General features: G+C 44.3%; 1 protein-coding gene across 1 annotated transcript; it reads right to left on the reverse strand.

The window, feature by feature from the left end:
- Window positions 1-966: 966 nt before the first annotated feature.
- Window positions 967-23472, reverse strand: LOC104576971 (uncharacterized). Its single transcript, XM_088534283.1, has 9 exons — window positions 23394-23472; window positions 22822-22902; window positions 17996-18331; window positions 12830-13141; window positions 12266-12460; window positions 4545-4676; window positions 2407-2745; window positions 1837-2121; window positions 967-1067 (listed from the first exon to the last, which is right to left on the reverse strand). The coding sequence occupies exons 1-9, from the start codon at window positions 23470-23472 to the stop codon at window positions 967-969; spliced, it is 1860 nt and encodes a 619-aa protein (XP_088390409.1).
- Window positions 23473-23785: the final 313 nt, after the last annotated feature.

Consider the following 23785-nt stretch of genomic DNA (forward strand, 5'->3'; position numbering starts at 1 on the left):
TGAGAGGTTCCCAGTTAGAGAGCCCAAGCTCCACGATGCCTTATCAGTTTCTTCCTTCCTGTCTGCTGTCCTAGGCATTTCCAGTACCTTTTCCCCTACTTTCCAGGTAGATGATGGCTAACTTTTCCCCTTCAAGCTCCAGGCCTTGGCCATCACTTCTCAAGTCTAGGTGGGGCACATATGTGTCAGCCAGCTGTCATCTATCTGGCATGGTTATTTCACCATGGCTGATGCTGGGCCTCCACACTGGGCTCCTCAGGAGGCCTGTAAGAACCTGCTAATTCTCCACCAGTGGCGCCCATCACTGGTTGGTAATTCTCCTAGTGAGACGGGCCTTCCTGAGACACAGCTGCAGCACAGCTCGTGGCAGGGAAACAGTTCTCATGGGGACCTGTCGGGAAGTGGCACATCTCTGGGGGTCATCATTTGTGCGACAGTGTCAAAAGGGTGTGAATGTAAGGTTGGCTCTCTCTTCTCTGTCAGTTAGGTCCTCTCCTGCCATTGCCAATATTCAGACCCAAGATCTTAGTGATGCGCTGCCTTCAGGGCAGCATAAAGCAGCAGATACATTCATGAAAAGTGCTGCCAAGACTTTTGAAGGAGTCTGAATAATTGCTGGAGATACTGGGCATTTGAATTACCTCACTGTGATTAAGCCATATGCTGGTCCCCCGGGATATGCGGGCTCTGGTCTTGTTTGCCTGGGTCTTGGTGTAGGCCCTGGTTCTCCGCAGTTGTGCTGGATGCTCTGCGACTCTGCAGTCTGAAAAAACTTTTAGAATTATATGACACTTAGAAAACTCCTGGCTTTTAGAGCGAGTCTTGATGTTTTATGACTGCTGTTACAGCTGAATAGACATGTGCATCCTGTGCAGGCTTGCACAAGACACCAACAGGCAGCACAAAGGTAAACTGCAGCACGGACACAGGCAAGCAGTGCCATTGACAAGAAAATGGAATCTCCCCTTACTTTTTTCTCCTGTTGATTAACTTCATGATGCAAAGTATCGAGCTCGTGAAGGACAGAGTTGTTACAACTGCCATGATGATTACGCTCTTTGGAACACCTACAAAAACAACCCCAAAAAGTCACGCAAACGTGATGGGATGTCAATATGTTCCTCATGTCCTTTGCCAGAGACTGGGATTGAGAGGAAACATTAATCAGTATGAGCTCGCTTCATTTCTTGAAGAGAAGAACAGCTTAGGAATATAACACTGTGGTGGGTAAACAGCCTATTTTATTTTTGAAGTGAATATCAACATTTTCTCACATTTCCCTAGTATGATGGTTGACCAACATTCCCACTCCTAATTTGCATACTTTTCCATTTCTGTACCAACAATGTTATCATGAGGGACATCGCCTATCCTTTCTAATAGATAAGGTCCTCCAAGCTCCACACATAATGGTCCTCCTTAGCATTCGACAGCCAGGTGCCTACTCTGCTAGTACCCTCTGGCTGTGGATATTGCAGGAGAGCTGGTCACACTAACTACACATCCATGCATATGTTTATGCATATATACACACGTATATGTATGCACATACACACTGCACAGGTGTACATATACCAAGGAATGGAACCTCCTGGATGTTTTCAAACCATGGAACTTCCATCCAACATAAGGTGTAAGCTCATAGAAAAACATTTAACAAGATCTACCTAAGAAAAGCTTCACTCCTACAATTGTACTCTCCAGTGTCTATCTAGATGGTAGCCAGATGATAGGCAACCACATGGACTATTTTCCTTTCCATGAGGCCAGCTATAGATATATCTTTCCTAAGTACTCACCACCACATGCCATACCACTTCCCACAAAGCAACCTACCTTCACTTTCTTTTTCCGGGTAGATTGTCTTCATTATCCTTCCCTGAGGATGGTCCAGGAGGCAAGTCATGGCCTGGAGATGGTGAGCGGGAAAGGTATGTCTGCTTACCACCGTTACTGTTCCATTTGCATTTTGAACATGGTGTACTTCAGAGAGTTGAAGCAGGTGGTCACCACCCAGCCAGGTGACTTCGGGGGGAGGCCTTCCTGTTGCTGAGCAGACTGCAGTGAGGAGGCCCTCACTAATGAGGTGTGGTTCATACTCTACTACTAGTCCAGAAATTGCTGAGAGGAAAGAAAGGGAATATGCTGTTTACCCTCTGTGGTGAAGCAGTGGTCAAAGCTGGAAAGGTCGGCTCTCTACTTGGAGTTTTTAAATCTAAAAACATTCTCTGGCTTCTTTACCTTCACTGACTTTGAGGAAAGATGCTGCAATTCTGGACAACACATACTGAGGAGATGCTACTGCATGGAATGTTCCCATGCAATAGAGGGGTAAAAATTTACACACCTCTGCCTCCACACTATACTATGTGATAGAAAGTAAAAAAGTGTTAGCGGAAAACTTACTTTGGACATTGAGGCGTATATCTTTGCTGAAAGATCCATGAGGGAATACACTGAAGATGCATCTGTAGCAGGATTCATCCTCTAATGTAACATTTTGGATTGTGATTGCTGAGGCTTTCAGGGCTGCACTGCTGAACTGTGCCTTCTTTTGGAATGACCCTATCAGTCTTGGTCCCCAGTTTGTGCTGTAAGTAGCTATGTTCTCAAATGAAGACCCATTTCTCTTCTGCCAGGTGACTTGCAGAACATCCATTGTGAGTGTGAAGTTGCAGTGGAGGTTTGCCTCTCCCCCAAGGGCTGCTGCAACAACATTTTCAGACTTCACTGCTTCCTTCAAACCTAGGAACAAAACAAACCTCAAAATCAGTAAGAAAATTCAGTTCACTCAGGAAAGGTTGGAGTGCCTTGAAGCTCCGGTCAGATGAGCTTGCATCTGGCAGAGCTCAGGAGTGAGAAACTCTACCAAGGGACAGTGCTGAATATGAATGCTTGGACACCCTGAGACACCTACATCTTGTATGTGACTGACAGCACAAACCCAGGCTGAACATTTCTGAACCATAAGGCAGTGCTGTGATGAGCAAGAGCGCACCACAGGAACAGCTGGTCACACCGACAGCAATGCCAATGAAGAACTGCAGAGCTGGCTCTGCAGTGTATTTAGGCTTTCCCATTTGCCTTGAGGGCAAATGGACATAGAAAACGCAGCAAAGCCAAGGCACGGACTCACCTGCCTTCTCCACATGTTTCATCTGTGGCACACAGGCAGTCCCACTGGAGGTAACATGGGGCCACCATCAGCCTGGTGGCTGGGAGGTGGGATGGGGCAGACACATCCTCCAGCTTCTTTGAGACCTGGTGCTCTTCTGTCTTGGCCACATGGCCAAGCACCTTCTCCCTGAGAGGACTCCAGTGCTGGTACCCTGCAGAGCAGCCTCCCTGTGATTAATGAAGTCCACGGGTACTATTTGGCCCTCACTGTTTGTCAGGCCCCACCGCAGCCTGCTCAGATGCTCAGCACAGTGGATACCATACCAACATGATTCTTTCCTTGTCTTCTCAGCAGCTTAGAGCACCAAGTCTCAGGTTTGAAACCTGCCAGCCCCCAGTCCCTTCCTTGAGCCAACTCTCCCCTCCTTGTCAAAAATGTGCAAAGAAAGCCAATGTTGGAGGCACCTGGGGAAGGAACGGATTACAACTGAAGTAGCGAGGATTCAAACCTCTATAGCTTAACCTAGGGGGGATGGCTGGGTCAGAAGACCCACTGTCAGAAAAGACTTGCTTTCCCCAGCAGAGCCATAGGAATCTGTTCCCTTGGTGTGCACTGAGTGCCTCAGCAACAGATGCTAGGTGTCTGTGCCAGCCCTCTCCCAGCAGCAGCAGCCTCACTGATTCCTCTTCACTCTGGGCAGCACCAGCACCACCATGGGACATTCAGAGGGGTATGAAGTCAGTAGGAGACCTCCTCAGGGGAATGACCAGACCTGCCATATAGATGAGGGAATAAGCTCTTTCCCACCCTAACGTTAGCAATTGTTTCCCCACGCAGAGCTTCAAGGAACAGTACTTTGCTGGGACTTCACCCTTTCAACTCACATTTGCCCAAGAAAAGTCAGAGGTGTCCTGTACAGACATGACACACAATTATCAGCTGTATTTGAAGCACGCATCAAAGCAGGTCTTGGCCCTCAGAGCATTTCCATTCCTCTCTCACCAGCAGGTGCACAGGCTGAGAGAGAGCAGCCCAGGACACCCAGCTGCTGGGTAAGATTGCAAACAGAGATATTATTAGATATCAGAGATATTCCCACTCCCACACATCCCAGTACAAACATGCATCCACTAGACTTAATAATAATCAGAAAGGTGAGCACCCTCACTCCCAAGTGCTAAGGAGCTGTGCAGCCTTTTCAACACAAGTTGAGAGCAGGATGCAATTTCAAAAAACTCATGGACCTCTGTCCCATCTCAAATCTGCATTTCTTTGATTTTGCTGTTGGCTTCGAGATTAGTAGCCACTATTTCAGTTACCAGCCAAGAGTTCTGTACCAGTGCAGCACCTGAATCTCCCTCTGCTTAGAAGTCCTGGTTGTGCTCCAGAGATAACCCTGTGCTGGGAACGGAACATTGCCACTCACCCATCACTGGCTTCTCAAGCTGGCAGCCTCCACAGAGCAGCAGCAGGCAGATTTCAGCACAGCAGATCCAGAGGAAAACCATTGCGGGGCAGAGCAATTCCACTGGGAAAACTGCTCCCTTTCCCAGGCTCCCTCAGAGAGAAAGCAACCTGATGAGACAGAGAGACTTTGCGCCTCTTTTCAAACTGCTGAGAGCAATCCAATCAGCACAGATGGGCAGGTCACACAATTACGCCCTATGCCCTGCTTCTCTGGGGTTCAGAGTCCAGGAAGGGACTTCTAGGAGCGGAGTTATCTGACCTGGTTGCTCAACCAGTCTGCAGGCAAGTTATTCTGAATAGTTGCCAGCCGTTTGTTACAATGAGGAATAAATAACAGTTGTCCCATCCGTCCCCTGAAGAGGTCAGGAAAGCTTGACACTCTTCACCACTTGTTAAGTCCACTTTGAGGAGCTCCACAGTGTATGCAATTTGTACAGGCTCATATGTTGCTGTGTGCAAGTGTGGCTTGCTCGTGGGAAGGGCAGGTGTTTACTGGTGGGAGAGGGAAGGAATAAGGCGCCATCTGAAAAGTCAGATTACAAGAGAGAGGAGTCTCTTTAGGGGGCAGTTTTGAATAACACTCCCTTGCCCCCTCTCCACCATATGTGTTCATATTGAATGCAACTCCAAAACACAAAAAGCAGTGATGAGACATAGAGCACCCCAGTGATGCTCAGGAGCAGGCAGACACCTGGCCTGCTGCACAAGTGTTTCGCTGTAATTACATGACCCAGGCCTTAGCCACATGGTAATCCAGCGGTGAGATTAAGCACCATGGGAGGTTTCTTTTTGTTTCTACAGAAGGATGCCTGCTCTGCTCTGTGTATCTTTGGGTTTATTCTGTTAGAAAAGAAGGATGTCTTATGGGAAGAGAGCTTTATGCAAAGCAGATACAGTGCATTCTCTGTCTGTGCTCTTCTTTGTTATTTCTGAATTTGAATCTTCCTTCTACTTGAAGGATCATTATAAATGACCCATGGTATAAGCGAGAGCTGGTGTGGAGCTTAGCCTGGTAAAAACTTCCCCAGTGAGGCACAGCGAAAGAGCACCAATTAAGTCACTGTGACCACAAAGGGATTAAATAAAAAGCCGGCTCAGAGAGTCACCTTCTCCCAGGGAGTGCTCGGGCAGCTACAGCTCCAGTGCCCGTGTCCCCAGGGGCCCTCCTGCCGTGGCTCTGGCCTGGCTCCCACCCGCAGCGAGGGTGTCCCCGCTGCCAGCCCGTGAGCTGCACTGGCAGCCGAGTAGGCAGGTCCCCAGGGAGGCACGGGGCCCGCGATGGTTTCTGTACTCACACGACCACGAAGAGCACCCCGAAACGCACGGAGCCGCCGGGCATCTCTCTGAGGAGCTTACAAGTGTCCTGCAGGAGAGGTGGTGAGGATGGGGCTCTCATGCGCCTTTTCTCTCCTCTTAGAAGCAATTCATGCAGGCAGCAGAAATGGCACTGGTTATTTTTCCCTTTTCAAGCATTTAACCAAAGGCCCTAGGTGATGTGTGTGTCTCTTTAAAAAGAATTATGCCAGCTTTCAGCTTTTTAGGTAAAGCCATCTAAAAGCCATTTCTTTTCCAGGCCTTTGCTTTCTGCCTTTTGTTCATGCTGAAATTGAGAATTGCTAGTGAGAAGAAGAACAGTTAATCCACAGTTTGCTAACACCTGTTTCTGCTGGTTTGTATTCCTTGTTCTCAGCTCTGCGAGAGTCCTAGGTACACACTGCTTCCGGCCTAGCCTGTAGATAAAATTGTGAAGAAATAAGGAAGCGTTCATTCACTCCTGATGGCAAGACAGACGGTTGAGTCCAAAGTGACAGAAATCAGTTTAACAAATGCTGCTCAACCTAGAGCAGGTTTATTATCTAAAGATTTCTTTTTCCTTGTTACTTGTAGGTAACATTTTTATTACAGTAAGGACGTTCTGTAATACATCTCAGGATTTGACACTTTTCATCAGAAACCAACCAGGGGAAACAGTGCAGTAACCACGAAAACTTCCCTCCCCAGCATTAACTGTGCGCTTTACCAAGCCCTATTCCTCTTGGCTGCATTCAAATCACACAGCGGCCAGGACCAGAGGGAGAACTATAAGAGACCGACTGTCATAGGTTAATTGCACAGACTCCTCTTACACAGAGCACTTATTCATACCCCTGGTAAGGGTTAGACTTTCTGAGTACCCTCAGATTTCTCTTCCCAGCCTCTTTGCACACCTTCTTTGTGGCTCAACCGCGAAACTGGCCACGCAGTTGAAGCCTACTAGCCTATTAAGACCCCCACAAAAGTGATAGGCCAGAGAGCTCAATAGGCCAAAGGAGAGTTTCCTGGAAAACCTTCTCATTACAAAGCTAATCCTGTGAGAAATGCCTTCTACTGAAAGCCATTAAATTCTGGGGACTTATTTTCTAATAGAGTGATGCTTTGAAAATGTTCTGGGGAAATAATTGCCACTTTTTGCTCCAGCCAAGAGATTAGATGAAAACCTTGTTCTAGTCCCTGTCCCTATGTCCTAGTTAGAAGGTCTCCAGCTCAAAGAATCTAGCACTTACTTTCTGCACTTTCTTTTAATGCTACAGCGAGGTCTTCGTTTTTCCACACAGCCCATGCTAAGATTTGAGTGTTGCCCTCAGATTGTCTTGACAGGTCAGATATCTTTTTTCATAGAGATATCTATTTTAAGAATGAAATGACCTAGTTACATACGTGGTTAAATACTGAAGTATAGATTACAGCCCTTGCTTCTGTTAATAAATCATTTCTAAAAAGGGCAGAAGTCACTTTTAACATTCTTAAAATCCAACAGTTCTGAATAAGATATGCAAAATTTTTCAGAAATCATTACTAGGACCTTTGTTTCTCCTGTCCTTCTCTTTGTGTAGAAGTTCTGTTTTTTATGGAAGAAAATCTCTGGCAAATAAGTATATATTTTTTTTCTTACCTGATGGGCAGTTGGGAGAAAAAAAAAGTCTCTTAGTGCAAACAGTGAAATTCCTTTAGACAGGTTAAGTGCAAGGCCTGTGAGGCTTCCCTAAGCTTAAAATTTAACCCTGGGTGTTTATGATTGGATGCTGGACTTTTTGTAAATTTTTTGAAGGATAATAGCAAATAACACTTTCCAATTTAAAAAGAACTATTTTTTCTCCTAAAAAAAGAAGTTATTTCTGCAAGCTTCTGCTTGCAACCTAGCCCTTCATGTACAATTTCAAGTAATCCTTTACTAGGTAAGCTAACTTTTCTTCCCCTTTCTTTAGAGTAGTTCATGTTAAAGATTACCATCTCTGAGAAGCTAGGGAAGACAAAATTACATTTGTATGCTGTGCAGGTCTTAAACCGAGGATTCCCATAAAATTCCTGTGTTTTTTTTCTTGCACACTGAACAGGGTGCAACAGAGAGCTCATCTGCAAACAGCTTGAATAAGAATTCATTATTTCATTCACACACTGCTTCAGGTAAACAAAGATGAAAGGTTCTTTGCATGAGTTCCAAAGTATGAGTAATTTCTGGTATATTTAGAATGAAAACAAAAATACACTCATTTTTTTATCTGTATGGAATGTTTCTCATTTATGAAACAGAAAATACACTCATTGCAGTTCTCTTATTTCAGATGATTTGCACAGGCTCAGTGCTGAGGATTGAACAAGCAACAACAGATCTTATTTTCTGCCAACTATGAGTTCATAACAAATTTCACTGACATGGTGCTTGGGTATGACTTCCCAGGATCAAAAAACAGAGCAGAGATGAATGAGGTTTTCAACCTTCCATCGTCAAAACAAAGTTCATTTTGACTGCATCGATTTAGTCCTGTAACTCTTTCAGCAGTGGTTTTGAAATAAAAATAATATCCTTCCTATTTCTGACAGGGACTTGTAAAAATGTCTGAAGATAGCACTTCATTTACAACTCAAGCTCACCTCTTCACTCAGAGCTGTTGGAGCGGTTCCTTTATGTGTCACCAAGCTTTGAGAGCCAGGAACACGAGTACCAGAAAAGAGCTAAAATAGTAACGGGGCAACTCTGAGAGAGCCCAGGGTGCCAAAGCATGAACTTGGACACTTCACACAGCCTTAGGAACAGTTGCTTTATCATATAACTAATTTGTGTGTGTACAAATATGTAAATATATATACATAAATATTTATACGACAGTTCAGTTTTTGAACCAAGAAGTGTATCTAAATAATACGCACATGTGATGTGATGGTGACATGCAGAATGGAGTACGCCGTATGCTCCTGCTTAATGCCTTGTACCATGTGATCTTTGGTGCTTGAAATAAAGCCTTTTTAAGCAAAGACAATTATTTCACAAAGGAAGGAAGGAAGAGAATGTATTTCCAGAGAATCATCTCCTACATTCACTCTTAAATTAAGGACTCTTTGCATGGACAACTTGTGCTTGCTCCTTTTACTTGGCCAAAGCCTCAAAACAACGGGGAACAGAAAAGGACATTGTCTTAAGGTCCTACATGAGTCATAACCTTCAAGCCAAGCTGGATACTGTCAAGATGAAAGGATCCCAGAGCAGAGAGGTGCTGGCAAAGCAGAGGCCCAGTGCTCCCACCCAACCCTTTCAGCCTCGAGGAAAAGTGAGAAATACAAGATAAAGCACAACAGGGAGCACCCACCTTTGGCTACATAGCCTACATAGATGAGGAACTCCAAGTTAATCCTGTTAATCCCAACAACGGGAAATCATTGCCAAATAACAGCCAGACTTCTCTAAAGGTATTTCCCTTCTTTGCAACCTTATATCCCCATCACTCGCACTCAATAGTTCTCTCCTTGGCCAGGATTTGCAGAGAACCTGCTGGGACAAGACACCCCATAACACATCTCTGGTGACTATGACCTGTAATGAGCTGGCATTTCAATCACCATGCAGATGCAGATTACAAATGCTACTTTAAACTCTATCTTTTTTTCCCTTGATGGCAGTACCAGGTCAGAACATTACTGTGGGGTAAACTTTGAAAATTTATTCTTCTTTGACTTATCAAGTTTTACTTGTTTCATGTCACTCGTATTACAGCAGGAAAATAGAGCAGTCCATTTCAGTTGAATTTCATGCCAGTTTTATTTTTACTTCTCAAGACCTATTCAAACTTTGCAATGTTTTGTAGCATACAGACCATTTGTCAAAATAAATTCTGAATACATGAATAATCCCATCCAATACACGATCCCCAAAGAATCACTGCCAAGCTGTTCACAGAGATAATTTGGCAGGCAAAAATGGGCTAATCTCAAAGAAAAAGAAACCTCAGAGCAACAGGTTATGATACTGTTTACCCACAGCAAAGACTTCTGATCCCTCAGTTACATTTGTTTATACTCTGAAAGGTGGTATCTATTTTGTATATATATATATATGTATATATACACACATATATATTCAGTTAACAACCAGTTAATTATGCATAGTCTAGCTGATCACCAGCATTCCTTTGATACATGAAGCCAACCTCAATAGCATTAGCAGATAGCATTTCATGGCACTGGATTTTGGTAGCTGACGGTGTACCATATTCAGGCAAATGCACGTGTCAGCTCTGAATGTTCTGGATTTCATTTCTTATACGCCAAAAGACCAATAGGAAAATGCTACCCAACTTTCTTGTGCTGTACTTTCCATGTTAGCCATCACATCTTCCTTTCTGTTCAACCTCCATCTCTATGAAGCATCTCAAAATGAGTGAAGGCCTTTCACAGTTCAGCCTTTAGCTGCGTCATAAGACAAATCACACAAGCGCTCACAGACATGGGTTTTCTTGGCTCCAGACTCTGCTTTTCCCCCACCCAGGTGATCCGTTCATAAATAACGACAATACATAATCACCACAACCTTCCCAGGCTCAAGAGTGGTTTCTTGCCCAACCCGTGCCTTTTATCTTCTCTCCAAAGACCCTTTCCATCACAAGGCAAGGTCTGTCCTCCTTCCTCCACCTCCCACCTCCGGAGGCTCCTCACGGGCACTGGAGTGGGGAAAAGAGAGTCCCTTAGGGAGGGGGAAGGCAAGGCAGCAGCTGCAGGGCAGGGGGAGTCAGCCAGTGAGGCAGGGGGAATCACAAAGAGAATAGGGGAAGAGGGGTATCCCCCATTTCCCCCTTGGCTTTAAAATAACTCTCTAGGAAAGGCTGGTGGAAGCCAGGGCAGGCAGCTTCCTCCTGCCATGGGACTCCTGCCAGGAAGGGATACGCATAGTGCTAAAAACAACAACCACAAATGTAAAACCAAAGTGTCAATATGCAGAGCTATACAGCCAGTTGCCTTAGAATCTCAGATAAACACAACTTTTATATATATATATATATACACACACACACACACAAAATAGAGTATTACAGTATAAAAATAAATAAATAAATAAATATTAAAATGTCCTTTGCTGTTGTTCTTTTCCTCAGGTGTAAAATCAAGATTGGTTTAATTCAAGGTCCCAGGTGTCATCATAAGATGTTTCTCTCACACCAGTATGGCCCACGGGTATTCACGTATTCAAAGGAGTGCCAGCGAGGGGAGGTACAGCGGGATCTTTTCTGCAAGTAACTTGGCACTTTCCACACTTGTCTTTGCTACATACAGGAAGGGCCTACCAGAAGAGAATTTTATTATTATTATTTTTAATATACAAATGTTTCAAGTGCTAGAATAAAGACCCAGGCTATGTGTGCTACCAAACAGTGCCTTGTTTTGGCTTGTGCTAGAGGATAGTAGACTAAGTTTTTCCCCTTGCAGCCTCATCAGTAGAGACCAGCTTGGACCTACAGAAATGGCATCAATGGAAGGAACATGTCATATTCACAAGCCACTACTTTTTTCTTTAATCTCCAAAGCACTCATCCTAAGTAAGGGTGCACGCACTAAGTACATTATGTAATGAGGCTGAGGATTTGCTGTACAAAACCCACATGTGACTTACTTTCTGTTCTAAATTACAGTATCTGGCTCAGTTTTTGCCTGCCTTGAATTTCCATCCTTCACTACATACCACGAGCTCAGGCACGTGCTGGTTTTCTCTCATCTTGAACATTGCTAAAAAGCAACCCTGTTGTACTTTCCCATGCTCCAGAAGAGACTGCTGGTGAACTAGTAACACTAATTTGTGTGAATCAGCTAAGGACTGAAGTTGTGACGTGCTGCCATGGGTTTTCCACACAGAAGCATGCTCTTCTTCAAAGCATCACATTTTTGCTCAAGACACTTCCCTGAAGCCGTTTCCTCAAAGCTGCCTGTGATATCACTCTCTGTAGGTTATTTTAAAAGCTGCTGAGCAACAGCGTAGGAGCATGGCCACTATTTGCACAGTTAGCACATATATAAACATAGTAACAGAGCAAAGTTTCCTCCACAGTGCCTAACCACTAAGAAAACTAACATTTTCTGGCTGTTCCCATGGTCTGGCATGTACAACCCACTGAAGGTCTGGCTGGAGGGCCTTGCTAAACAAGTCAAAGTTTCCATGTCTCAGAACCATGCTAACCTTCTGGAGCAGATAGTGTGCCCCTCAGGACTGAGCAAGCCCTGCAGGTAACGGCCTTGTCCCTCTCTCCCCGCGCGAAACCCTGCCCGAGGGATGCAGGTCCCCCTTCGACATGGCATCAAGCCCAGTAGTGCCCCATAAGAGCCAAGTCTCAGTTAGCCCATGCTCTTGGCATGACTGTGGCCAAGCTGTGAAACTACCTGGGGGTCTCTCATATGTGCGCCCAGAGGTGAGGGCGCTCAGACTTACCAAGCAGGGCCAGCCTTGGTGTCGCTCCGGTCCATGCAGCTGTCTCAGGCAGCAGCAGAAGAGGAAGCTGAGTAGGAGGAGGGAAATTAGAGGAACTAACACCCCAAGGGTGGTGGCAAGGGCTGGCACTGCAGCTGTGTCCTGACCTGCGGGGAAAGTAGCAGGTGCTCAGATGGTTTCATGCAGAAAGAAGCAAAAAGCCGTGTTTCAAACATACCCTACCAGGCGATAGGAAGGAAGTCCTGATGTGGGCACTGGGAGGGCATATCAGCAGTTACCCAAGAAGCACATCCAGCTGACCTGCGGTTGGGCGACCTGATGCCATGGTCAGACCCACAGTGCTCAGGTACCAGGTGCTGCTCCGCTAATGCCCATACCCCCTGCTGCTCCCCCGCACCCCCTTCTTCCCTCCTGCCGCTCTTCAAGGTACCTTCAACCTTTTGAGATGCTCTCCCATGGTCTAGCCCAGGAAGCCTTTCCCTTTCCTCGCCCCGCGTTAAGCAAGTGATACTGACCCTGCGTCAGGCCATCTACGGGCAGAACCAGTGTCTTGTTCAGAGACGGGTGCTGAATCACGCAGGCGATGGGGCGCTCCTGGAAGACCTTGGAGAGGGCGAGGGTGAGATTGCTGATGACGGTCACAGTCTGGTTGCTGACTCTTCTGCGGTGCTCCCTTGGTATCTCCTGCAGGGCGCTGGGAAGCTGCCAGGTGATTTTGGGAGCTGGCTTCCCTGTTGCCGAGCAGCTTATTTCCACCACTTTGTCGTTATCTTTGGCTTTGTCTGGACTGGGTATAAACTTAGCTTCTACTTTGGGGTCTGATATGCCTGTAAAACACAAAGGGGAAAAATCCATTGTTTTCTGCTTACATTTAAGCAAGAATCAAGGAGAAAGAGCAGCCTTGTTGTCTGATTTTATTTCCTGCTCACAAAAAGCCTGGAAATGACAAATGAGCTTGAAGGTCATCAAGTGTCAGGCTTGAAAATAAAGAATTCGGCAAAAAAAGAGCACAAGGGAGTAGAAGCATGCGTGGTTCAAATCAAAACTCAACTGGAGCTTCCAAGCTGAGGAGTGGTGCTAGTGTATAATTAAAAAGAAATCATGGAACTGCATGTCCTTCTGTGTCTGAAATGATTGAATAGTTGAACTGAGTTCTTGTTCTGGTCCTTTAAATTTGTCTTCACAATTATCTTTATTGCTATATGAGCTGACTTGAGCAGCAAAGATCTAAATTCATCAACTTATCCCATAAACTATTAGGGGATCCGTATCTGGTTACACCACAGGACTTCACTTGTGGAAGCTGTTTGTATGTGCATGGGCTAATGCATTTTGTGCATGGGCTAATTTAGGTTGGAAGGGACCTCTGGAGACCATCTAGTCCAAGCTCCTGCTCAAAGATGGTCTAATTAGTTCGGGTTACTCAGGGCAAGATTTATACAGGCACATGACTCTATGTGGGTATCTGCAGGTTCCCGCACAGCGGCTCACCCAATTTGTCTGCTACTTCAGTGCATTGATTGTGTAGGGGCCCAAACCATACTCTAGGTGCCTGTTGCTGAAAATATTCTCTATTTAACATAAAAGTACAGTGGCTATTCTGATTTCATTAACGTTTGAATTAGGATGAATGCCCTGAGATTAAGTAAGTATCTTTTACTGTATATAGTAGCATTATGTGTATTACCATTAACAAAACAAAATCGACAATTTGCAGTGTGGTCAGCACAATGTTTGTGCTGAAATTATTTCCTTTTGGGCAGGTAAATGAGGATTTGCAAGTGTAAGAGATACAGAAGATATCAAATGAGCTTGTCAAAGGGGAAAAAAGGCATATGCCGGTTGCACAAGGGCACCTATACTTCCTCGTACAATTCCATATACATCTCGCAAAATTATATGGATCTTACAAGCCATAACTGCAAGAGGGCAGAAATTATATGCTATTTTTATGTCTGTACCTCATTCATTTACTATGGTTGTGCCTGCTTATAAGAATGAAGCAGCTATTTCTCATTTTTTGCATCACCTGTAGGCAGAAACCCATCATAGCCCCACAGATAGAAACACACTAAGGTTACTCTGAAAGCAAAAAGAAAAGCAATTAGGGGAATTTCAGATGGAATTTCTCAAAATCTCCCGTATGTGAAAGGACAAGTGTCATAAACAGCTTATATTTTGATTAATAAATGATCTTTGAACTTCTTCTTTCACTCACGGGATACATAAAAATAACACCTCCGCCCACAGAATTAACTTAAAATATTAGGGTTCAACATCCAGAAACAGTAAAGGAAAACTGCTGCAAACATTTCCAGTGAAAGGGTTTTATCAGAGCATCAGTGTTAAAAACAGACTGCAGATTAGTATTGCCCCAGTCTGGCATTTTCCAATCTTGACCAATTCAAATAATGTGAGCCTTGGCTGAAAAAAGCACTATGAACACACAGAGACATGATGAAAATTGCACAACATCATATCCTGGCACTCATGACCTCCAAATTCACTCTTATTCTCACTAAGCAGTCCTCTGTCTTTCCACATTAGACCCTAGGAAGAGATTATCATATATTAAAAAAAAAAAAAATCCTATATGGTTGGTCTTCCCATTATTATATATCTGTAATAGATGCACAGAAAAAAAACTACTATCACCTGCTTTTGCAGAAAAGTCCTGCCACATTGGTTATGGGCATGTGCCTGCTGCTGATGTTTGAGGCATGCATTTGCAAAACTGCTTCTTTTGATTTACACCAAAATATTAATTCCCTATGAAAATGCTCCTGAAACAGATCTTGTCCTTAAGTACTTACATTAGTAGACCCTACAGAGCAGTACTGTAAATATTCTCAAGCTTGAGCCATGAGAGCTTTCCCAAGTATTTGAAGAAGTGGCTTTCTAGTGAATTATGTGTCAGCCTTGATTATCTTTAATGTCCTTCTGTTATTAAAGGGAAAGCGCTAGATGACCATGAGTTCTCTTCATTTAAACACTTGGCCCTGATCTCAGAGAAACTGACTTTTTTTTTTTTTAAGAATTACTGTATAACTAGTGATTACATAAATCCCTTTCCATTTATACGAGCATTAATAAGCAACTCTGTGACTCATTTTCTATATTTAAGAAAAACAACGACACTTCCCCACTGTTCTGCAGACTTCCAGGCAGCTAGAAGGTATCAGGAAGGAAACAGAAGGTATCTGAAGAAATCCCAGAAAGCGTGAAGAAATTCCTAAAGCGTATTTTGACTCAGCAAAACTAGACCATCTTCAAATGCCTCATCTCCTTCTCTCCAACACCTGCTAACCGTCTCCCTTTCTGATTTCATTCTTATCCTCCATATATCCTTGTCTGGCACTGCAAAATGTTTCTAGGCCAAAACAGAGGGAGAAGAGGAACATAGAGTTCACAAGAAATCCACCAAGCACATGTGAATATTCTCTAGAAAGATTTTGGTTGCAGGGTGGAGGACTGTGCCTTCTTCACTTTGCTATTTTCGGACAAAGAGGTCTGAAATCCCACCAATCCATACCTGTATTTTTTCATGGCACTGTATCCAGTTCCTAGCATGGTTTCATTTCCCCATGGCTGCTACGCGGACATAGATGGCACCCATCCTGGAACACCCCTTGTTAGAAGGTTGCTGTGATCGGGCAATAACCAGCCTGTAAATCCCCTGGCAGTTCCCTCTTGGGGGCAAGCAGATGCCATCATTTCATTTTAAGCTGGTGGCTATGTAAACTGTTCACCTTGCTCTAAATTATTGAGCATTAGGGGATTGCTGTTAAGTTCACATCCCCAGCCTGCAGGAATTCTCTCTTCTTTTTTTTTTCAAATAAGCTATTCTTATTGTTGTGGGTTGTGGAATAAGAGAGAGAAGTTATATTTAATAAAATACACAGAAGCAAACTATAATATTCCCTCACAGAATGAGCTCCACCATGTGAGGAAAAAAAAGAAAAAAAAGAAAAAATAACAGTTTGTGGTGAGGAAGAGCTTTGGAGAGTCACGGCATGGAGAAAGGGGTGCTCACAGGAGCTAGTGAGGAGTACTGTGAGGAGTAGTATGAGTACATCCTCAAATAAAACTCAAGCAGTTTTAAGCACTCTCCAATCAGGTGCATTTAACTGTGCCCTCCGTTCAGATTTAGGAGGAATTTCAATCCTGTGTTTCACAAACCAGACTACTAACTCTCTAGCCTCCCATGCTCTGCTTGTTCTGAGAACTCATATCTAAATCTCTCTTCTGCAGTGCCTGATATTAGGAGCGAGGGGAAGGACACACAAGAACATCACAGCTGGTAAGTCCCATGGCCAAACACTCAGTTTATTTACACTGACATTCCAGGATGTCTTTGACAAGGACACCGCACTGACCGGGCCCGCGAGCTGGCACACTGGTACGTGACCAGGGCTTGTGGAGCAGGGAAACCACCCCAGCCTATGCCTGCTGCTTAGAGAAGCAGAACGCTTCCCAAGTGCTGTGTGTTCAGCCAAGAAGCAGGAAGAGATGCACACAAGCGCTTGCGTATTAGCAGAATTTTTTTTTTTTCATGAGTGGAGATCCGCTAAGGGATGAATCATAGCCACAAGGCTGGTGATTTTGGGCGATATTTCCCCCACTCTGGTAAACAAAGCAAAAGAAAACAAAGAAGTCGAACGCTGTGTTTAGATTCACAACAAGAAAGGGATCTATCAGCAAAGTCCCGTATTTTTCTGTAATGTATAACTCAGCATTTACCCTCTGCGTGACTCAGCATTGAGTTTTTCTTAGGAGCACTTTCCTCTTAATATCTAAAATATAAATATAAAATTTCTTCCGCTAATTTCCCTTTTTTGTTTAAGGAACTTTTCCAAGAAGGGAGCAAAAGAGAGCTTCTGTTTCAGGGTTATTTTTCCCCTCACATTTCCCCATCATTTTTCCCATTGCTTAAGTCAGTTTTCCCCTACAAGACAAGGCCTGGGGGTTTCCTGCAAATGAGGCTCCTAGCACATGGGTATGCATATGAGTATATGTGTGGATTTATCAGCAGAAAGATCCGGTACTAGTCGAAAACAACTTTTTACCACTGATTTATACCGTTCAAGGTAATTGATACTGGTTTGTGCAATATATTCCTGTGGCAAAGCCCACCAGCTGCACTGTATTTCAGCCTTTTTCACATCTGTTTCTCAAACCTGGTCTATCTATTGCAGGTAACTTATTATCAATTTTACTACTGAACCAATTTCCCCATATGTTAGTCACATGTATGCTGCTCTACCTTCTGACACATCATACCTAAGCCTGAAGGCAGAGTGATTAAAAAAATGTTTAATTTACATGCTTAGATGCACAGAAGCAACAGTTAAGAAGAAAAAGAGGAGCTTCAATTTCATGCTTGCAGCAGGCTAGCTGACAGCGCAACACAGACCTAGGGGAACTTTGAGGAAGTTGCATATTAAACACCAGCTTTTGAATCTAGCTGCTGTTGACTTCAAGGGGAAGAAAATTAAAGAACTACTAAATACTGCTTTCCCATCAGAGGTAAAATCAGTGAGGGAGGCAGAGCCAGAGAGGAAACCGAGTGATTTCCCACAGCGATTTTGCAATGTGACCAGTGGCCAGAGCAGGTTTTCCCTGCGGGGGAATGGCTTGGTCTTCAGAAAGCCCTCATCCAATATGCTGTTACGATGCCTTACCGTAAACCTTGAGACACATCCTGCCCGTGACAGCCCCGGAGGGAAATATGTTGAAGATGCACTTGTAGCATCCCTCGTCCTGGAAAGTGACTCCCTGAAGGGAGATGGCCGAGGTTTGTAGCCCACTGTGGGCAAAGCTCACGTTGCTGCCGTAGCTCTTCACAATCTTTTGGCCGTTCACGGTGCTGTAAGTTGCTATATTGTCGTCTTCCCCTTCCATTTCCTTCTGCCAGGTCACTTGTAGCGCATCTTCGTTCGTGATCAGCCGGCACGAAAAAGTAACGTTTCCACCTGCCTGGACCGACTGGACCTTTCTGTGCATCACCTGCACGGATCCTGGGGGAGAAGAGGACAGCACATTCAGCACGGCCTGTGCAGGTGTCCCCACGGCCGCTTGCGAGAACAGCTCCAGAAGCCTTCCAGGAAAAAATAAGAACGTGACTAGCAAGAATTCCCCTGAGAATTTCACTGGCCGTGACATCTCTCACCCCACTTTATGTCAGGAGCATAGTGGGGCAGAACGGTGCCAGTGCCCGCAGCGAAGGAGGTCTCTCTGCTGAGGCCGTTTGCCCACTGGGAAGCACAGAAGGGGCCCCTGAATATTCAGCCGTGCTAACCTACAGCTCCCAGTGCATTGCTGATTTGTAAGGTAACCTTCTTACCCGTGTCACTAAAACCAAGCACACACAGTTATCAGAGACTGAAAACAGAACAGAAAAAAGAAAAAAAAAAAAGTCCTCCGTTCTCCTTTCTCAGGCTCAAGTTCACTAAAACAACAGAGTCCTTCCTGAAGATCCACAAACCAAAAACATGCTGAGAAACAATAATAAGAAGTATAATATACCTTTCATAGCATAAACACCATGGCATCAACAAACCACTCTCCTCTTCCAAAGTAACAGACAAATGTGCAAAAACTATTCAAGGGACGGACAAGGCAAACAGGCGTTCAGGTGTGACAGCTTAGCTCCATGGTATTGTTGCTCTTAGAAAAATAGTGTTTAAAAGTTTATTTGTATATACTTGTCTGTACAGCAGCATGGGAAGAGAGTTATCAGCAGAGATGGATAAAAACATATCATTCAATTTGCAACCCTGAAACCATACCATTCAATTTACAAGGAAGCCAAATAGCTTTGCAATTTTTAAAGACAGATGAGGTTGTCTGTAGCACCCAGAGGGTGCAGTTGTCCAGCAGGGACACATCTAAACTCCCTCCCATAGCCCGCCAGCCGCCTGCTCTGCCTGCAGTTGGGGCCAGGCAGGTCTCTGCAGGAGACCACAGGGCCGGTTGTGAAGCTGTACACACATTTTGCTGTTTAGGGCTCAATGTGCTGTAGGCAGAATGCAAACTGGTACCATGGAGGCTGTTTTAGAACAAATTCAGCCGTATACCCATGATTTTAATTAAAAAAATAAATGTAACATACAGACACTTCTAGTGCTCCAGGAAGACGCTAACAACCACCATGTTACTCACTATAAATACTTCTGCCCTGGCTAAAGAAAATCAGTGCTATACTCTGATTCAAATCCCAGCCAAAACAGGAGCACAGAACAAAATTTCCAGTCATACAGCCATAAGAAACACTTGACTATTCACCTGATTTACCACTTGAGCATTGATAATAGATGCATATACATGCCTGTAACTTATAAATGCACGGACAGTTAAATAAGCACAGATACTACAAGGTAAATCATCACTGAAACATTTGGAAGCCCGTAAGAGGAGTGCATTTGCTTGCATGGCCAGCGGGGCCCACAACGCTCTGTCACCTCAGGTAGGAAGTGCAAAGATGAGACCACAGTAAAGAGAAGTGAATCAGCAGGCTGACAAGAGTTTTTCATCAGCTCAGGTAATACAAAATAAAATAATGATAAAAAATAAAAGGAAATTACCTGATACAAGGGTCCAGACTGCAGAGAGAAGAAGGCAAGTGACTATCATTTTAGCTCTGATCTCAGCAAGGCAAGCAAGAAAGTGGCCCATTGAGCGGCTGCTTCCCTTTTTTATAAGCTTTGCTTTCACTCTGGGGATATTCCGGTCACATCACATACAGTAAAAGGTGCCTGATAAATTCATCCTGCCCCTCATGTTCCCGAGCTGAACAACAAAAATTTGGGGGGACATTATAACAGATTTCAGAGCCAGAAGCTGAAGATTTTCCAGGCTGACCACTAGATAGACAGGAACAGAGGTTCAGGCTTGACTTTTCAGAAATGTGTAAGGTTAGTTTTTTGGTAGGTGCTCAACTCAAAGCCTAGTTTTATGATAGCTTAGTTTAAAATATAACTAGTTTTATGATAGCCTGAGCACCAATCATCTGTGTGTCTGTCTGCCAGCTGCAGCCGGGCTGACAGGGGCTTTCCAGAAAAGTGGCGCAGGTGAATAGACTGAGCACGGGGAAGAGGAAAGTCAGTCCCAGGGCAGACCTGAGAGGGCCAGGGAAAGGAGCACTGGGGGAACACCCATATTGATATAGCAGTATGTGTATCCCCGAGGCATTTAACCTATATGTAAGTCAGGAGCTGGTTAGGGGGTTTTGCCTCAGGTACAGATCAGCAGAGATCCAGGAGCGGCCGATGCCCTTGTTTGGGTAGAGCCTACTCTTCTCCCAGGACGATGAGACCAAGGAAATGAAGTGCTGAACCCGGAACCTAGGCCATACACCGTTTCAGAGGAAAATAAGGAAAAAATAAAAATCTGATCACTGATGTCCCCTCTTCTGCCCTCAGGAGGTCTAAGCTCCTTCCCTAGCCCAGTCCCTTTCTTTCAGGCTTAGCTTGCAGACTAAACTACCAGCCAAAGGACTGCGCGACAGTCCCTCAAGCACACCAGTTCCTGTCCTGGGCAAACATGCTCACCTGAGAGGATGCAAAATAATTCATAAAACTACCTAGTCATTATTTTTGTGCCTTTCTGCCCTGTCATTTTTATGCCCACGTTTCTCTCTTTTTCTGCCAGCTGCTTGTTGCAGTGCTGAAGGCAGTCCCAGCTGGCACACTGCTCACACACTGTTCGGTGGGAAAGCCTCCAGCTGCACCTCGTTCACTATGCAAATTCTTATTGGTAAAATAACTTTCAGGTTTCTGTTTTCTCATTCTCACATTTTTGTAAATTATTACAGTCCCCAAAGACCATGCTTGTATTATCTATTTATTTATTTATTTACTTGAATTGCCACACATAATCAACCTTGAATCATACAAGTAAACTGGGGAAAAAGACGGCCCAAACCATATTGGGACATGAAATCTTCAGATATGCTTACACATACGCTGTTCTTTCTCTCCCTTCAGCTCCTGATGTGATAACTAATTAACTAAAGAGCCAGATCAAGTTGGATCCAATCCAGAGATCCAAGCTGGAAACAGAGGTCTTAGATTCACAAACTTTTTTTTTTTCTTTTTTTTGCATTTCTGAATTTTTGCAACCAGAAAAATCAGGGAAGGTTTGCCAGAGCTACAACCTCGTGCACCAAGGCTTTCTGAAAGAGCGAGAGAGAAATAAGAAGGTGATAATTTATTCCAGGCTTTCCTGGTGTACTCATGTTAACACTATTACATTTATTATTATTATTGAAGTTTTGTTTTTAAAATAAAACATCAACAAAAACATTTCCATAAACTTTCATATACTTTTAATGCAGTCATCATAGCTGAACTTCACCACCTAGTGATCATGAAAGGAATTGCACCTGGTTTAAAATAATGAAACTTAGGTCAGATGTATTTAATTATTCACAGGAAGTGTCCTTGTCAGCTTTAACTGTTTTGCTTTCTGCAAAACACATCCTAGTTTCCCCAATGCTTTCCAGACAACCTTGGACATTTGGGTGCAGCTTGTGCAAACTCCTTTCAACAAACAGCAAACATTCAGACTTGGCAACATCCTAGCCAAGGACTGAGACAGCTGCTGCAGCTAGAAGGACCTTCTCTTTAAATTGTTTACAGCATCCACCACATGGTTATTAAGAGCGGTACACATTGACTGCTCCTTTCATGCTCGTTTCCTTCTTGCTGGCAGCTCCTGGTGCCAGGACCCCCGCCCCAACGTGCAGCTGCCTGCATCTGGTGCCTTCTTCTCCCAGGGACCAGCCTCGTTCAGCCTTGCCCCACCTCCAGGCAGAATTCACAGCTGGGTTTGTTACACAAATAGTCTTGCATTAGGGCAGCATGGGAGGCAACAAGTAAAACTCTCATTAACAACGACCGTGGCACATCCATCCCTTGGTTTTAAAAAGCTGATTAATCGCTTTAAATACAGGCCAAGTGGGAATACAAGGTCATTAGCAACGCCACTTCTTTCCATTTAGCATGTATATCTTTTAAGTGTGTTTAGTCACACATTTCCTGATCTGTTCATCTTTACATAGACTTCTGGTGGGCTACAGACATCCTCCGCTTGTTAATCACATCCCCGCTCCCTCCAACACGTCCCCTGCTTGCTTCAACTGCACAGCAGCTTCGTGTTTCACATGTGCAAAGAATGGCCTGGGCTTAAGGCATTTTCCAAAGCATAACAAAAACTTGGAGATAACTAGGCAGAAAATAGTCCTGCAACTCTTGTTTGAAAAATACTTAAGAGAGATTCCAAGTAATTCAGAAAAGGACGTTAAAGAATTAATTGCATACAGTCACTAAATGAGAACATTTCCACATGACTCAAGTGACTAATGACATCAATAGCTCACAGAAGTGAATTTCTGGAAAGTGATACTGGCAAGAACAAGAAACAACTGCAGATACTGTTCTTACAGTCATAAAAGCTGGTTTTGGTTTTGTTTGACCATCAAAACCTAGGTTAACAACCAGTCACATACTGCGTCGGTACCTTTCTGAGGCATCTCTCAAAGTGTTGTCTGTGAAGAGAAAAAAACAGAGGGCGATGCTTTCATCCACCACTGAATTTTAGTGCTATTAGCATGTGCTAGCCATAGTCCTTACTACTCACTTTAAAGCATGCCAACAAGTAAGGCACACAGAGACTGCAAACCACAGCAAATCCCTCTAGATCCCTGTTGGACCTAGAGAGTGCACTGGGGTTAGGCCTAACTTGCTGCCCTGGCCACGGGCTGTGGTGAGACCTGGCTCCGGTCACCAGAGTAGCAGTTTGAGAAGAGATGTCACAGCTGTGGGCTGGGTGCAGCCGCAGATGCTCAGCCCTGGTCATGTTGACTCAAGTGTTTGATCCATGACACCTCCCCAGATTGAAACCCTTCTCCTCCTACTTGCACTGTCAACATCTGCAGTCAAGTATTGCAAATTACAGCTGCCAACACTAAAATCTGGAGTGTGACGGTCTGGTAAGCACAGCAGGGAAATGAGTGAGGGGGCTGTTTGGCTCAGACCTAACTCATGGTGGAGAACATCTAACTACAAAACCACACACTACCAGGTGAGAGTTGATGTTGGTGATACTCAATAGGAAGAATGAACTGCTTGGTTAACCGCCCATCCCTACTCACCTCCATGTTTTCAGCACAACGGCTGAGTCCTTGCAGAGGTTTTCCAGCAATGTACTACAATAGCAATTGGAAAATCAAAACACAATTATTCCCTGAACTGCCGTTGTGCAAAGTGCATTTCTGGTCCTTCTATTCTTGTAGCTCAGGAGGAAGAGAAAGGAAAAGGAAAGAAAAGAAGAGGAGGAAATGAAAAAGAATTAATTTTGAAAGATTCAATAGCAAAAGTTATACTTTACAGGGTTTTTTATAGCTCTGTTTTTTATCATTAGCTTTGTCACATCTTTTCTCTGAAGAGCAAGACATCCAGGGCCTGTGATTT

Source organism: Tinamus guttatus, unplaced genomic scaffold (assembly GCF_059628265.1).
Source record: "Tinamus guttatus ecotype Peru unplaced genomic scaffold, ASM5962826v1 Tinamus_guttatus_pri_ptg000035l, whole genome shotgun sequence".
NCBI classification, from domain to species: Eukaryota; Metazoa; Chordata; class Aves; order Tinamiformes; family Tinamidae; genus Tinamus; species Tinamus guttatus.